This window comes from Diabrotica undecimpunctata, chromosome 2 (assembly GCF_040954645.1).
Source record: "Diabrotica undecimpunctata isolate CICGRU chromosome 2, icDiaUnde3, whole genome shotgun sequence".
NCBI classification, from domain to species: Eukaryota; Metazoa; Arthropoda; class Insecta; order Coleoptera; family Chrysomelidae; genus Diabrotica; species Diabrotica undecimpunctata.
In genome coordinates, this window is record NC_092804.1 from 119,578,611 (window position 1) to 119,596,533 (window position 17,923).

General features: G+C 33.4%; 1 protein-coding gene across 1 annotated transcript in view; it reads right to left on the reverse strand.

The window, feature by feature from the left end:
• Positions 1-855: 855 nt before the first annotated feature.
• LOC140433426 (serpin B11-like) overlaps positions 856-17,923 on the reverse strand; it is a 43,529-nt gene continuing 26,461 nt past the window's right edge. The window contains exons 3-4 of the mRNA XM_072521436.1: positions 12,044-12,179; positions 856-1,063 (exon numbers count right to left, since the gene is read on the reverse strand). Coding sequence (XP_072377537.1) covers positions 939-1,063; positions 12,044-12,179 — 261 coding nt within the window. The 3' untranslated portion in view covers positions 856-938. The remainder of the gene's footprint in view (positions 1,064-12,043; positions 12,180-17,923) is intronic.

The following is a 17,923-nucleotide window of genomic DNA, read 5'->3' on the forward strand; positions in this document are numbered from 1 at the left end:
AGAAACCATCCAACACATTACCGGGGGTTGCCAGGCATTTGGTGCAACTGAATATAAGGAACGGCACGACTCAGTAGGAAAGATCCTTTATCAAGAGATAGCCATCAAACTGGGACTTCTCCAAACAAACCATCTCCCATATTATTAATACTTTCCTAAAAGTATACTTGAGAATGATAACTACAAGCTATACTGGGACCGCACTGTGCTCACAGACCAAACAGTGGCACATAATAGACCAGATCTCATACTAGTTAATAAACTAAAGAGACAAACAACACTAATTGATGTGGCGATACCCAACAAAAATAATCTTCGTATTAAACAAAACGAAAAGATCGCCAAATACAGGGATCTGGAAATTCAAATACGAAGACAGTGGAGAATGGAAAGTACCCAGACAATACCTATTATTCTCTCTACTACTGGAGTTATTCCGAAGAACCTCCTAGAAAACATAAGAAAGCTAGGTCTGAATGAACATCTCTACAAGACCATGCAGAAAGCTGTACTTCTCTCAACATCCAGATGTGTACGAAAATTTTTGGGAGATACTCCAGCATACCAAGTCACCTACGGCTCGATAACACGGAAAGAGTCCCACCAGAGCTCAATCCTTTTGATACCGTAGGTATCTGGGATGAGTGAATTTTCCCCTTAGAGGGAGTGAGAGCCGTATGGCTAAATCTGAAAAATATTGAATATATTTACAAGAGGAACATTTTTATTCTCGAGAGAGAAAGAGGGGGAAAATATATCTTCTGTCTCTTTTACCTATATCTTACATACGGAATGATTTTGCCGATTCACTCCCGTACAAATTTTCAACGTCGAACGCGCGTATAGAAGTATAACTTCAATAACAAAAACATTTATTATTTATATATAAATACATGTTTAATAATATACATAGACATATTCACGTATAGTCGATCAATCTATTTACTCGTAAATCTTCCTACAAAAAGTACTTCACCAAGATCATTCTCTTTGATATAAAATAGGAACGGATGGTCAGCCTTAAATGTTCTTTGAAAGCCTTTTTGACGATTTCCAACGGAAACTAAAACAGTTAAGCTTATTAGAAAGAGAAATGAATTCTGGGTTATATTCTAAATTGTTTTGTGATATCAGTAAAATCTTATTGTGGATACTACTAACCAACTCATGCAGATAGATATACTAAAGTAGGATGCAAGAGAAATTAGAGCGATAGAAAAAGAATATATACACTATAAGGTTATATAAGATAAAGACAAAAACAATAAGCGGTATTATTGTAACCTAAATTATTAAATTATATAAATTAACCCAAATTATCAAAGTTGAATAAATAAGAGCATACATTATGGTCTGAAAATAATGTACTAATCTAACACAATAAAGATATGTACAGTACATTCAACCAAATAATACCTCTAAACGCTTAATGAAATCCGCAGAAAATCTCATTGTAGTAAAAGGCACGGTAAACTGCACTGGGGTTCTCCATAATCTTTTTAATTACTTACTTTGTTTAGAATATTTTTGAGTTAATTTGTATAAAATAAGGAGTAAAAATTAAAATGAAATTTTAAATATTATTATTTATTTGGCTAATAATAAATGTATAAATATAATGGTTAACCTGCTGTTATCTAAGCTCTCATCCTGCTCGACGTCAAGAATGTATTTAATATGGCGTCATGGGAAAAAATCATGTCCAGGCTGAGAGAATTAGGCGTTAGTAAGTACCTGGTCAACGTAATTGACAAATACTTTACTGACAGGTCCGTAAAAGAAAAAGATACCAGCATCAGTTTGTCGCAGGGTGTTCCGCATGGTTCACTACTAGGTCCCATCCTGTACGACGGGGTGTTAAGCCTACACATGCCAAGGGTATGCACTTTTGTAGCTTAGGCCGATGATCTCGCACTGAATGCGAAGGCAGAAAACTTACATGGCTAATGCGGCTAACACAGCCCTGCGTCGAATTAGTAGATGGATCAGAGAGAACGATCTACAGTTAGCGCCTCAGAAAACTGTGGTGTTAGATCTCAAAGGGAGCCGGGAAAAATCATCTCTTTGCTTTATAGTGGAAGTTGTGGTGGTTGCACCGGTTAAATCGATTAAGTATCTGGGAGTCTGGTTGTCGAAAGGACTAAGGTTCGGAATACACATCCAAAAGATGGTAGAGAAGGCAAACCAAAATGTGGAGGCGTTGATACGACTGATGCCAAACATTGGAGGCCCAGGTAGCACCAAAAGAATGTGCTAAATCGAGTTTTCCAGGGGGTGGTAACCTACGCTGCCCCCGTGTGGTGTACCGTACTAAACACTGCGAAATAGGCTAAGTTGATGAAGATTTCGCAAAGACGAATGTTCCTCAGTGTATCTAGCGCATATTCGCTCCGTGCGTGACTGACGCGACACCTACCGCCTTCATCTGACAGTTTTGGACCTCCCACTTAGAGGTTAAACATATGTTAAATACATACAAAATTGACAATTATTAATAATTAGTTTTTTAATTATATTTTTTAAGTGTATGTACAAAATAAATGTAGTATTAAAAACTGAGTTTCTATATAAATCATAATTTATTTTTTCAACCCCAAACGGCAAAGAAAGAGAAATTTCTAGTACTAACAAATCAAGTTTTCCATGTGGAAGAGCATGTAATTAAAAACAATAATAGTAAAAGTTGTGATATAAAAGCTAAACTCAACAGGCAGACTGCAGATGGCTTGTGAAATATCATTTAAGGTAAATTATTTCATTTTTCCTATTTCAATTGCATAAAAATAAAATAATTGTGATATTTACTTTTTCATATTAATAGCACGAATCCGTCTTTGTGTTTTCTCTAATTTATATATAATCTTTTGAAACATATTATAAAAACTACACTCACTATTTTTGTTACTACTTTTTGTACAATTAAATACGCAACATGTATTTGTACCTATTTTTGGTCAAATTTATGCGTAAAAAGATAGGTCCAATTTTGCCATATTTCGCCGCTACGCACGCTGGCATCGTGTCAAGGTACCATGGTTACGTACGAAGCGAATAGGACAGTTTCAAATGAGGCTCTATATGTCATTGGAGCGGTGATACCGATCGTTTATGCGAGGAGGATGGATGTAAATATAGATGAGAATGAGAGAGAAAGAACGATAGTAGAGTGGCAGAGAGAATGGGCGAATGATAACGGAAAGGCAAGGTGGACGAAGGAACTTATTCCCGATCTGAGACCGTGGTGGGAATGTAAGTTCAGGAAACTAGACTACTTCCTGATGCAGTTTCTGACCGGACATGGTAGTTTTGGCACCTTCACAAATAGAATAGGCAAATCTACCTCGGCAGACTGTACTGTTTATGGGGTACCGGACGTTCTAGCCCACATTTTTAACTGCCTGAGATGGGCAAATGAGTGCGGAGATTTCGAGAGGCGAATGGGTTTCGGGCTGGATGAAAGAAACATTGTAAACATAATGTTGAGAGGAGAGAAAGATTGGAGAGAAGTACACTGTCTGATTTCTTAAGTGATAAAGAAAAATAAGCAGTAGGACAGAGGTGGAAATTAAGCAAGGATCTTAAATTTATGGTTAATATTATTTATTAGTTTATGGCCTAACATCTGAAACATTTTCTGATTTACGATAATAGGTATGGTTATTTATAAATTTTTAGTTTTTTATTTTAGTTGTTCATTGAGTTGCAAAACCACTTCTCTGGAACGGTGGTTAAGGTTTTAGCCGTAGCACGGTTAATCCGGCACTACTCTGGGGTCTTCTGGCCTAGTATCCTACTCAGCCTAAAGATGCCGGGGTGTCTTGTTCCGTGACGTAGATGTCCAAAAAAGATTTCCTCCACCGTTGCCTGTCAGAATTTAATGGATATCTTCTTAGTCTTTTACTGGAATCTGACAATACAGCAATTAAAAAAAAAGCTGCTGTACAATTATTTTGTAAATAACATTATAATAGTGAACTTACTGATTATTTAAATTTATAAATCATCATCACCGTCTTTAATTCAATACCACTATCATTATGTAAATCTATAATCACTGGATTAATTTCACTAATTTTATTTTCCCGGATCCACCACTCTTCTATTAATTTTTCACTTATTAATTTATTTAAAGTTTTGGTCCATATTTCTGGAGTTGCAGTTTTAAAAGCTTCTTGTCACATTTCCCTAACTGCATCGTCACTGTATCCACTGCATCCAACGTGATAATCATAATACGTTTTACATATACCGCAGATGTGATAAACAGAATTAAACTGGCAGTGATATGGCGGTAACAATTATATAAACTGTTGGTTTTTCCAGTAACTCTGATTTGAAGACGTATTTCGGAAAATTGTTATTATTTTTAACTAACCAATTTTTTATGCTCGGTACGTTCCACGACTGTTTTGGTTGTTTCTCCAAAATCTTCTGAATGGTAAGGTGCATTATCTAAAACTATAACTGATGTTTCACTCAGACTAGATAACAGTTTCTCCTCAAGCCATTTAACAAACATATCTGCATTCATGTTTTCATGATAATCAGCAAATTTTGATTTTTAAGAAAAAATTAAATCTGCGTTTTCTATAAAGCCTTCTTGTCCTCCTGTATCACGAATGATCTGTCTTTTACCTTCACTATTTGTGTGTTTTATTGATTTTATGCTGTCTTCCTGCCAAATTCTTTTAATTTCACCTTTTGCAAATTCTCTTTAAAATTTAATTCGTTTGTGAATGACACTACTTCATTCATATAAAATTAACCTATTTTTTTCTTTTTTGCATTTAAATCCTAAATCTCTCACAGGCTAGAGAGAACACAGGCTAAAACACTTTCCACAGGCTAGTCCTCTTAATTTCAGAAACTTATCTTTTTCTCCATCAGATAATCATTGCTTCTAGAATGTTTACGAGTTGTTTTCTTGTCTTTGTGATACTCAGTCACAGTTAGATCTTCTTGAAAATCTCTGATAGTCTTTATTACAGTTTTAAGTTTACTTTCAATTATCTGGATTGTGTCACAAACGCGTTTATTTATAGATAATAATGACTTTAAAGGTACACCATTGTCTCTTTCCATGGTAAAGTATTTATGCACATTTGCAATTATTTCATCAATATCCAACTTACGTCTACGCATGATGGTCACTTGAAACTACACGTTTGAATTACAATATACTGAGTTTAGATTAATATGGCAGAAACTTTCTAATTTTTGTGCTTGGGAGGTAAAATATAATATAACCGCTTACAAAGATCATAAACACATTAAGCAAATTAGCCTAATGATCATTGGGAATGCAGATTGTAATTTAATTATGTTTGATAAAATGTTTAGAAATGGATGGAAACCGTACATAAACAAATTAAAATGTTTTCCACAACTATTTGATTTTTAGTAAAAGTATTTTCATTTGAAAATAAAGAGGTAAATATATTTACCAAAACCCTAACTTTAATCCGTAATCACAGACGTCTCAAAAACGGTACAGTCTAATAGACGTAATAGTCAATCTAACCACCACTATTTATCTTGACAAAATGTTCTAGTTTACTTCGAAGTAGTTTTTAACAAAAATTAAAAGTGATATTTACTTTGAATATAAATTATCCTTAGTACGGTAGTATTTGTTTCAGAAAAAAATTATTAAACAAGAAGGTAAAATAAATTTACGTTAAATGACATTATGCAAGAAAGCAATTATTTATTAAAAAAAAATGTAACAAAAGATGCAAAACTATGACCAACGGGTAATGACACATATATTTATTTTATACCTAAAATGTAAATTACTTTATAATTGTAACCATAAGCACAATTTTCAGATCTTTATCGAGATTACTATTCATTACGTACCATAGATTATTATTATTTACGAATAAATAAAAAATATATTGGGGGGAGTTTGTTTGAACTATCAACTATGACTTTATTTCTAATTTTTTCTTTTTTTCTTGACTTTTCGTTTCAAACCAAGTTTGACCTTTAGTGGTACACCTACCATAAAATGTACTATTTTAAATACATTCATGTGATATTTTTCCGTCTTATTTTCTCAGTTCTTGTCCAGGCGTGATAACGTTCTAAATATTATTAACTTGTTTTCGATAGGTGCTATACTGTGTCATACGGAGACGGCTTCATGTGGGTATTTTCTTACCACAATCCTCATTTGATCTGCCCATCTTGTTGGAAATCTGCCTTTGAGTCTCACAGGTAAATAATACAATCATTATTATTCATGGTCCTTCGAACCGAATTTGAAATTATTTAAAATAATTTTTATTTGATTAAAAACGCGATCAAATTATACAATATATTTTAAAAGTATATATGCTCTTCTTTATCTCAAACTTTGCCTAAAGTCGCTTAATACCGCATAAACATAATATGTCAATCGGCCACTTTTATCTCTGGTGGGTGACTGACTGTTTTTAAAAGGTATTACATTACGCATGGACACGGTCGCAAGTTTCTAACACATAAGATTTTACTTACTGAAGTTAAATTCATTCTCTCTGAAGATTGGGTGTAGTTACAAGTTTAAATATATTTTGAAAAAAAATTTTTAAATTTAAAATAACTCTTTTGTTTTAATAATATTATACACTAGTTTTTAATTTCTAATCAAGAAGCGAGTACAGTAGCAGAAACATTCATAACAGGCATCATTTTAAGACATGGAGTTCCTTTGGATTTACATTCTGATCAAAGACGAAAATTTGAATCAGAATTATGGCAAAAATTAATGAAAATCTTGGGTATTAAGAGAACTCGCACTACGCACATTCATCCTTAATTAGAAGGAATGGTTGAAAGATATAATAACTATTTCTCAATACCTTTCAATGATCGTCGTTGAAAATCAAAAAGATTGGGGTACTTTAATTCCTATATTTCTGATAGCCGATAGAAGTTCCGAACATAAAGCTCTTTATCGATGATGATCATCGGAAGAAAAATAAAGCTTTCTCAAGATCTCATTATCGGAAGATTGCCTCCCTGCGAAGAAGAATGTTCATCCCTGCATACATTAAAAATTTGAAAGAAAATATAGAAAAAGTCTACGAGTTTGCTTGTAAAAGTTTGCAGCTTCAATGTGATAAAGCCAAGACCAGGCTCGAAATGCATGCTACTGGTACAATATCCAATAAAGGTGACCCAGTATGGTTATACAATTCCACACGTAAGACAGGACTTTTCCCGAAACGTTAACATAACTGGAAAGGCCTGTATACCGTCCTGCAGAAAATAAACCATCTAATCTACCGCATCTAGAAGTTAACCCAAGGTAGTTTATATCAAGAGACTAGCGTTATATCATGGAACTGATCCATCCTGTCGGCTTCACTCGATCCTTAATAGTTTAGTTATTCGAGGCTGTTACCTATAAAGAAGGAACAAGTGTAGCGACAGTTCCATGAGATTTATTTTATATAGAAAAAGTTCCCTAGCGAAGCAGAAGAAGTAATGAAGAATTTTAACATATTAAGTTGTCAATAAAAATTCCTAAAATGTCTAGTAAAGTGTGTAACGTCAAAAAATATATAATAAACAGATGTTGATTAACAACTCGTCAAGCCCACGAAGATTAACATTTGCTAGGCAAAAAGAAGTTGAAAACACAATACAAGACATAATAAATGTCGATATCCTTAAAGAAGCTTCGGGCCCTGGTGTTCACCAGTAGTCTTAGTAACTAAGAAAGATGGATCTAAAAACAGTTGTCCATTGCTACGTACCTATCGATGATACACTAACCATTTTATCAGATGTATAAACGGTTTTCGACCCTAGATTTAAAAAGTGGCTACAGGTAAGTAGAAGAACATCCTGATGATCAAACAAAACAGCTTTTTTAATTGGCTGTGATGTCTATAGGTTCCAGGTTCTACCATCTGATCTATGTTATGCTCTAACTACGTTTGAACGTCTAAGAGGACCTACCTGGAAAACATAATCTAGTATATCTTAATGATATATTGGTTATGTCAAAAATTGTTGATAAATATTTGAAAAACTTAAGCAAGGTATTTGACAGATTTAGAAATGCCAATTTAAAGTTAAATTACAAGAATTGTTCACTATTTCATAGAGAAGATCATATTAAATATTGGCCTAAACCAGAAAATAAAAATGAAATCAGAAGTTTTTTTGGACTCTGTTCATATTACCGAATATTTATTTAAGATTTTGGTCGCAATTCTAAGCCCTTTTATCGACTAACTGAAAACAACGCTGGATTTGACTGGACATCATATTGTCAAAATGCCTTTATAGATTAAAAAAACGACATCCAATAGCACTTATCCTAGCCTATATCTCCTATATGGCGAATAACTATAAACGAGGGAGCAGTACGAAGCTCGGGAAGATTTATCCCACATAGAAACGTCCCTTGTCGAAAATGACGAAGTAGTTATAATCGGTTCACAATTTGTCGATAGCTCACTACAAGTTTAACCCTAATTAGAGAACTGAAATACACAGAGGATAGGTAATACGATATAATAGTAAAAACCAACCTGAAACTGACGGTTGAAGATGTTTTCGGCTAACCCACCTTGTATCTGAAGGAATACAATACCTTATAATCCTATTACGAGAGTATTTTGAATGGTTACAGATGACCGACCAGTGTCGTAGAGTATATGATTGAAACATTTATTTGAACTAAATAAATATATTTTTTAAATTGTACTTATGTAAATTGTATTTTTTAATAAAACTTACTTATTTTATTCAAAAATAAAAAGTTTCTTGCCATTTGTAAAAGATACATTTATTTAATTAAGGGGAAAGGCGCCAAATGTCGCCTGGCAAAATTTCCAATGTGTTTTAAATGTATCCATTATTTTCGAATCCGGAGAAAACTAATAAATATTTTTGAAAAATTTAAACGCAGAATGAAAGATTACATTATTACTGAGGGCAGAAAGTCCCTGAAAGCTTCTACAATGTTTATTTTAATATGTTATGTAACAGGGGTGAAAATAAAGGAGAAAATATAGTATAACTTTTAAATGGAAAATATTGCATGCAAAAAAAACTTTTTATTTATTCTAATAAATATTTCATTCTGTCTTTAAATTTTTCAAAAATACTTTTTAGTTTTCTCAGGATTTGAAAAAAAAATGGATACATTTAAAACACATTGAACATTTTGACAGGCGACATTTTGCGCCTTTCCTCTAATACCTTACGATTACAACTACTATTACTTACCTTATATAATTACGATTAGAAAACTATTCAAATTCAAAATAAATAGGATCAACTTCGGAATCCGAGTCGTCTTGAGAGTTAATAATTAGCGGTTGTGTCTCTACGGTCGCATCAATTATGTTATCAAGATCTCACATTTTTTGTTCTTCTTCTATTACATGTCTGTAATATGCTGTAAGGACTTGTATAACAATTCACGTACAGCTTGTATTTTATATGACTTATTTTTTCTAACCACATAACTTTTCATTTGTGCCCAAATTAGTTCAATTGGATTTATTTCGCAGTGGTAGGGTGGAAGTCTAAGGACTGTGATGTTTCGCCTTTCCGCCATTTTGTCAACTACGTATTTCTTGAACTTAGATTTGTGTTGCCGGGCAATTTTTAAAAGTTCTGCTTTTATCATTCCATACTAGTCGTGAATAATAAGGTGCATTATCTAATACTATAATTGAATTTGGTGGTATGTGTTCATTCATCTGCTCAAAATACTCTTCGAAAACATCAGCTGTCGTTTCCTCGTGATAGTCTTTTGTGCTTTTGGACTGAAATTCCAACTAACAAATCCTTTTTCACTGCCAATGTGAGAAATTATTAATCAACTGCCTTTACCAGAAGGTGGGGAGATACCAGTAGACCAACCTTCCATAAAGGCTTGCCTGGAGCTTAATATATTTTTATCTGACCAAATTTTTTTAGAGTATGACCTGAGTTTACCCACGTTTCATCCTGGTAGAAGATGGGCCTTCCTTCAGCCCGGAATTTTCGTATGGATCTTAGATAATTTCTTGTCCAACATATTATCTCCTCCCGGTCAATCAAAAGTGATTTTCGGTCTGATTTCTCCCACCGGAAATTTAATTCTTTTAAAACTTGCCACAATTTAGTTAGTCCGATATGATCCAAATCCAGGTCGTCTCTAACTTCTTGTAAAATTTTGTTTAGATTTGGTATTTCTTTTTTGAAAAAAATCCATGAATTTTCCTTCGAATACCATTTTTGGCAAATTCATCAATTTCAATAGGCTTTTTCCCTCTCTTTAAGTGTTCGTTTGTGTTTGGGTTAGCTATACCGTGTTTTTTTCTTTCTTATAGGAACCTCTATACAGTCGACTCTCCTACGCCAGTCATGTTGGCACAACTTTCGACTATGTTGCGAACAGTGTTTGTGGGATTCTGAGAAACCAGAGCAACGTGAACATTCAGGACAATAGTCTTCTCTCTTGGTGAATAGACAGACTTACTGACTGTACGCAACAGTACCAGTGTAAAACTTGATGATGTTGATGATGAAGCCATCACAAACAATCCAACAAAACGAGCACGAACGAAAGTTACGTATATGTTCGTAGGTACATGCAATAAAAAATCACTCACGCACTGCATATAATTCACAAAAGAAATATTCGAGACGCTAATTACTGCCGTAGACGCGGAAACATCGACAAGCCGTAACTTACATGCCATCAAAAACGTACTAAACAAAAAAATTGTTTTATTTCGTAATAACTTCACCCTTTCAAGTTAAGTTTCGAATGTAAACTGAACAGACGAGGCACGTGGTCAAAGCCGGCATCTTTATACCAATTATATTATTAAAAATCTGGGGAATTCCATCCTAATTATCTTGCAACGAATAGTACTTTCGGATATGAATTTCAGGTTTTTAGTAAAGTGATTAAACGCGAAGATTAGTATTGAAATATCCAAAGAGATAAGGTATTCTTATTTACAAAATTTTTAATGGTTAAATTCTTATTTTTATTAATATAATATAATAACCAACATTAGCCGTGAAAGTTTTAATTGTTTTTTTGGTAAATATATTAGTATTAAAATATTATTAATATTATATATAACAGTATTAAAACATTATATTACTATTTAATGAATAAACACCTCAGGAACGCCTATGATTTACGACCGTTTAATGAGTTTGAGGCTTATTTCGTGCTCTCAACAATTTGTGAACGGAGAATAGAGAACATCTAAGATGACATTGAAAATTCATGAAATGTCTAATGAAGTTTGGAACGTCAGAAAATACATATAAGTAGATATTTGTGACAGTGTACAATAGTAGTTTTAATTGAGATTTTGAAGTTTGTAGTTGTCAGTCTGTTAAAGTATTGTAAACAAGTTGGTGTTCAATAAAGTTATTTTCAAGAAGTGTAATAATATAAACAGATGTTGTTGATAGTTTCTAACAGTTGTATTTTGAGTTTTGTAGTTTATAGTTATCACTCAGTTAAAGATGTATTAAGTATTGTAATATTATCCATGTTTTACTAAAGCTATTTTAAATAAATGTAATAAGACAGATAAAAAAACTTGGGGGACAATTTGATGAACCTCAATAAACGCAAAAAATAAAATGGTCACCAAAATGGTGACGACATTGTCGTTTAAGGAAATATCCATAAAAATGGCTAGAGAAAATAAATCGGTAAACATATGAACAAGTGAATAAATGGTGCAGAAAATGCAAAATGGAAAAAGAAACTTCCATACACATTTCATGAAATTCTAACTTGCTACGTGATGTGAGGTGAGAATTATTCACTGGTCAATTAAAGCTTAAACCAGAGGAGATCGTTAAACTAAAAACAATGAAACTGGACTTCGTTGGGACATACGACTTTAATTATTCTAGTTAAGGTAAAATATATGGTAATAATAATATTAAAGTGATAAAATAGTGTTGGGAATAAATGCAGAAACTTCTTTAATTTTTTTTTTGTTACTCCAATCAATACTATTAAAAACGTACTATTTAACGTTCTAAAAATTTATGCACAAATTAACTATATACGTACTTGCTGTAGTAGCTGCAGCTGCAGCACCATATTCGTTAACATCAATGTATGTCTTTTGGTCAATCTTGGAGACCTCAAGTTTATTATCGGCGATTCCAGAAAGGTCAGCATCGTGGAATATATCTGTTATGCCCAACTGAAAAAGGATTAATTTTATTTAGTTTAATACCTATATAATGCTGAATAATATGATTAAAAAAAATACAATAGTATATCTGAAATTCTCATATGTAAATAGTATGAACCAATATCTAATAAAGATTGCTGCCCAATTCGTTAGAGAAGCACATCGCCAAACTTCGATAAAGAGATGACCTTCGAGAATTCCGTATTTTTCCGATGATTCGACCGTCGCGCGTCGCACAGCCAGCTGTTTTGGAGAAAGTTTGTTTTTATTGTATGAGCTAGCAGGAGCGGGCTCTGAGATTAAAGGTCGGTACACATATACGAGCCAAACGGTATGCATACGGTATGCGAACGCTATATTCGGTAAAGGCGGGTACACATTTGCGAGCAGAACTGTTCGCGAACCGTTTGTGAATGCTATATTCGTTAATGTGTATGGCAGAAAAAACTGCTTGCGTACTGTTTTATCGTGACTCGTCGCGAACCAAATTGTTGCGGTTTATTTCACGACTTCAAAGGAAGCTCGTCTTTCAGTTTGGACGGCGCTTACTAGACGCAGCGAAAATTTTTATTGTGTCATCAAATCGACATTGTGTGAATGACGTGTTCCTTCCTAGAGAGACGTGAGAAAACAGTAAACTGATTATTGTACATATTTTTATTTTTGTTGAATAAGCAAAAACAGGAACATAAATCAGTACCCAAATTATAAATAAAATGAATCATTTCGCACATGTGTGTTCGTTGTTGGTTTGTCGCTTTCCATGGATCGAGATAAGTATGCGATTAGTACGATGTAGAATATTTTTCAAGGATCTGTACGCGTACGGTACGTATACCGTTCGGCTCGCATATGTGTACCCACCTTAATATTAGCGAGTCTACGCATCAGTGAGAATTCTATTAAGCGATAATTATTAATGTAATTAGTAATAATTGTAATATTTGTAATTAAGTGGGTTTTAAGTTAAATAAAGTTAGTTAAATTACGTCATGCTTCACTTAATCTTAAAGCTTACATACCAATTTAACAATATTATTTATTCTAAAAATTTATTACTCCAGTCGTCGCGTCGGATACGAAAATACCCCCAAACCTCTAAAAATCATACAAACAAGTTGAATTTTATTAAAAATGTCAATTTTGTGACCCCAAAAAGATGCAAAAAAGTTAACTACTTCAACTTCCCGACTTTTCCCTAAATCCCCCTTCCGAAAGGAGGGAAAAACGGAAAAAATCGATTTAACAAGAATCTGTACTCCGCGCCGTAGAAAAAAAATGTTTCAAATATAAAATGTAGCAGAGAGAGAATGATAGTTTTTAACAAGAATGTTAATTAGCCTTTTTTCTGTACAACAAATCCTTCTCTTAGAAACAACGCTTGAAGCGACATGTGATTTTATCATGTATTCACGCGAAATCAAATTTATTTAAAAATTATATCATCTCGACTGTAAAATTCGATATCTCTTGATCTATCGACAAAAATCAAAATGCGTATCACTTCTATTTATCTTTCACTATGAAATTTCCAATATTGAATGCCAATCTTCAAAATTCATAGCCCGAAATTTCGATTTTTTCGGTTTCGGCCGAAAAAATGCTAACTTTAAACTTTCACATTACAAACGATTTAAAATGTTTAAAACTGTTTCTTTTTAATTACACAAGTGCGTTTTTTAAAACGACACTTCAACTACATCTACATCTACAACTACATCTAGTCATTTTATATTATAATGGTATTAGCAACTCTAATACCTCTTACTCTTAGTAATCAGTGACGTAAAACTCAAACTTAAAATAGTAAAACGCCAACAACCGACTAATCGAATAAACACTGACTGTATTCAAAATAATAGTCATGAATTTACACAAGAGATAAAAAAAAGTTCGAAAAATCGAAAGAAACACACAACGTCGAAGACCACTGGAATCATTTCAAAAGCATTAAGCAAACAACAATGGATGACTGATGAAATATTGGGACTAATGGAAAGCAGACGAAAACAGAAAAATAAAAACACTGAAGAACACAATAAAATTCATAAGGAAATTAGAAGAAAAATCCGGGATGCAAAAGAAAAATGGTACAGCAACAAATGTTTTGAAATAGAAGAACTGCAGAAAAAGAATGACACGTTTAATATGTACAAAAAGGTGAAAGAAATAACTGGAACTTATAGATCGACTGCAAGTAGTTTACTTGATAAACAAGGAAATATTATAGTCAATGAACAAGACATATTAGAGCGGTGGAAAGAATATATTAGGGAGCTGTTTGATGACTATAGAACAGAAATTCAAATCAAAAACATATCGGCTGGACCAAACATAACACTCGATGAAATGGAAAGAGCTATAAAACTATCAAAGAATAGGAAAGCAACCGGTTCAGATGAAATTGCAAGCGAAATAATCAAACTGCTCGATGATAAGGTTCTGCTTCTCTTGTAAGCCTCTTAAAGGCTTACATTATTTTTATTAAAATAATTTTTATTAATATACACTATTTTTATTAAAAATAAAATATACGGAATAGGACATATACTAACAGACTGGCTACTGTCAACATTTGTAATGATGCCGAAAAAAATAAATGCCAAACAGTGTGGCGATCATCGCACTATCAGTCTGATGAGTCATGTACTGAAGATTTTCTAAGAATACTGCACTCGAGAATTTACAACAAAATAGAAGTACAACTAAGTGAAACACAATTTGGTTTCAGAAACAACCTCGGAACCAGAGAAGCACTCTTCAGTTCGCAGGTCATGGTTCAAAGATTTAGGGATATAGAATAATCAGTATATATGTATTTTATCGACTTCGAAAAGGCCTTTGACCGAGTAAACCATGACAAACTGATAGGTGTCTTGCAATCGTTGGGAATTGAAGACCGAGACCTCCGTATTATCAAAAATTTGTATTGGCATCAATGTGCAAACATACGAGCTGGACACAACACGACGGAAGCAGTCGAAATACGACGTGGAGTAAGGAAAGGATGTATTCTATCGCCTCTACTTTTTAATATCTACTCGGAATTTATTTTCAAAGAAGCCTTAGTTGAAGATACAGGCATTAAAATCAACGGAATTAATGTCAACAATCTCAGACATGCAGACGACACGGTACTTATTGCCTCCAATGAAGAAGAACTGCAACGACTTATAAACAGGGTAACCGAAGAATGTGATGAATATGGGCTAAAACTTAATACTTCAAAGACAAAGCTTATGGTTGTCAGCAAAACGGAGTTACAACCAACGAACATCAGAGCGTATGGAATAGAGTAAGAAAGAGTCCACAATATTACCTACTTGGGTGCAAACGTTAACGATAACTGGGATATAAATAAAAACAAATAAGAATACGCATTGAAAAAGCTAGAGCCGTGTTCTATAAATTAAAGAAATTTCATATTAATAGAGATATTACGTTAAACGTTAAAATCAGATTAATACGCTGCTACATATTCTCCACATTGATGTATGGTATGTAGAGCTGGACCCTTACAGAGACATTAATGAAAAAATTAGAGGCCTTTGAGATGCGGATTTATCGACGATTATTACGGATAAGTTAGGTTGATCGAATAAGAAATGAAATAGTTTTACATTGAATGAAAAAGAGCACAGAAATAACAAAAACGATAAAAATTTGAAAGTTACAATATTTCGGTGATGTAATGAGACATCCAGAGAGGTATAACCTTGTACACCTCATAATACAGGGTAAGATCGCCGGAAGGAGAGGCCCAGGCCGACAAAGAACATCCTGGCTCCGAAATCTCAGAGAATGGTATCAAGAGACCACCGGTAATTTATTTAGAGCCTCCGTAAACAAAGTTATTATTGCCAATATGATCGCCAACGTTCGATAATCGGACAGGGTATTGAAAGAAGAAAATACCATATTCGTGGAAGCATTTCCCGTGACCGTGTGATCGTTTGTGATGTGAATGTTTATATTCAGCATTTTTGGGCATATTTCAAATGCCTCACATTTGTTACGAAAAATTAAAATCAAAACTTCAGGCTATATTTTTTAAGATTGCTCTCTAATAACAAAAATTTCATAGTAACCAGTCAATGGAAGTGATACATTTTATGGATCTCATAAGAATCGTAAAAAATGATAAAAATCGCTAAACGTTTATTTATTTATCTAACACCTTCATCTAAACTTTCTTTATTTGCGGAAAAATATAAAACCACCTATATACACCCTAATTAAAAGACATCGAATTTTTACTGTCGAGTTGATATAAATTTTATTAAAAATTTATTTCACGCGCGTACCTGACATTAAAAATCACCAGTCCCTTCGAGTGTTGTTTCTACGAGAACGGTTAATTCTACGGAAAAAGTGCTAATAAACATTTTTGTTTAAAATTATCTTTGCTACATTTTTTATTAGAAAAATTTTTTCTACGGCGTACAGATTCTTGATAAATCGACTTTTTCCGTTTTTTCCTTCCAATGGTGGTAGGTTTTCGGAGGAAGCCGGAGGGTAAAAGTGAAAAACTTTTTTCTATCTTTTTTTAAGGTCTCAAAATTGACATTTTTAGCAAAATTTAGCTTGTTCTTATGATTTTTAGAGGTAATATCTCTGACGAATACACTATATGCCTTCTTCGCAATTTTTTTTTGTTTTATTTCCTTAAAATTATTTACTTGAAAATTAAAAATGTTCTTCTAACAGTATATTTTCTGCTCCTACACTGGAGTTTTGGGAAATATATGGCGTACAATTGTTGTATCTTAGGTAGCTAACGGGAACGCCTAAAGACGAGTTTTCTCGGGCGCAAAAGTAAAATAAATCTGCTAAGCAGAAGAGACCTTTGTCCTCCAGTTTGTGTGTTAAGATATAGAGCAAGCACCCCAATTCTAATGAAAAACATACCACCAAAATTTCTAGTAAAAGTTAAAATCAGGTGAACATAACAAACGACGACTTGACAAATGAAAAAAGATTATGCATTTGGGCACCCGAAATATTAAAGGACTACGTACTAAATAGAAGAGGGTTATAAACAAAATAAAACACTTTCAAATATCAATGAAAAATAAACTAGCGTTGGGATATAAAGGACCTTCTTTAGATCTTTTAAAATACGGATCAGACTCAATAGTACGTACCGCTTCTCGCTTTTGTTTTAAGTTGCTCCTTGAGAGGAAAAGAAATGCGATCAACATGAAAAACGGCTTAGATATTAAATATTCATAAAAATGTGACACAAGAAAGTGCTCCAACTACAGAAGAATAATGGCTATAAACTACATGTAAAAAGTGTGAAAAGTGGCTTTTGTTTAAGAAAGCCCTCCTCTGATAATCTGTTTTGTCTAAAAGAGTCAATAAAAATTAATAGCCAAGGACTTAGAAACAAATATGGTATATGTAGATTAAAAAATGGAACCAGTCGACCATGGAACTATTGGTAATAGAAGGAAAGGTAGAAAGCCGAAGACCAAGAGGAAGATCTCCAAAGAACACGATGGGCAGACCAAATGGGAAAATCCTTACATGAAACCTTATATGACACAGGATCGCAGACAATGGAGACAGCTAGCTAATAATATTAAGAGTATTACCACGCCCTGAGAAGGGCTCAAGAAATGAAAAGAAAGATTGGAAACTTACAGCATAACATTAAGTAGATACTAGAATAATAATATTATCGTATGGCAATTTTTCCAGGGTAGATCCTTTAGGATTATTCAGGAAACTAGAGTGGATATACACTAGTC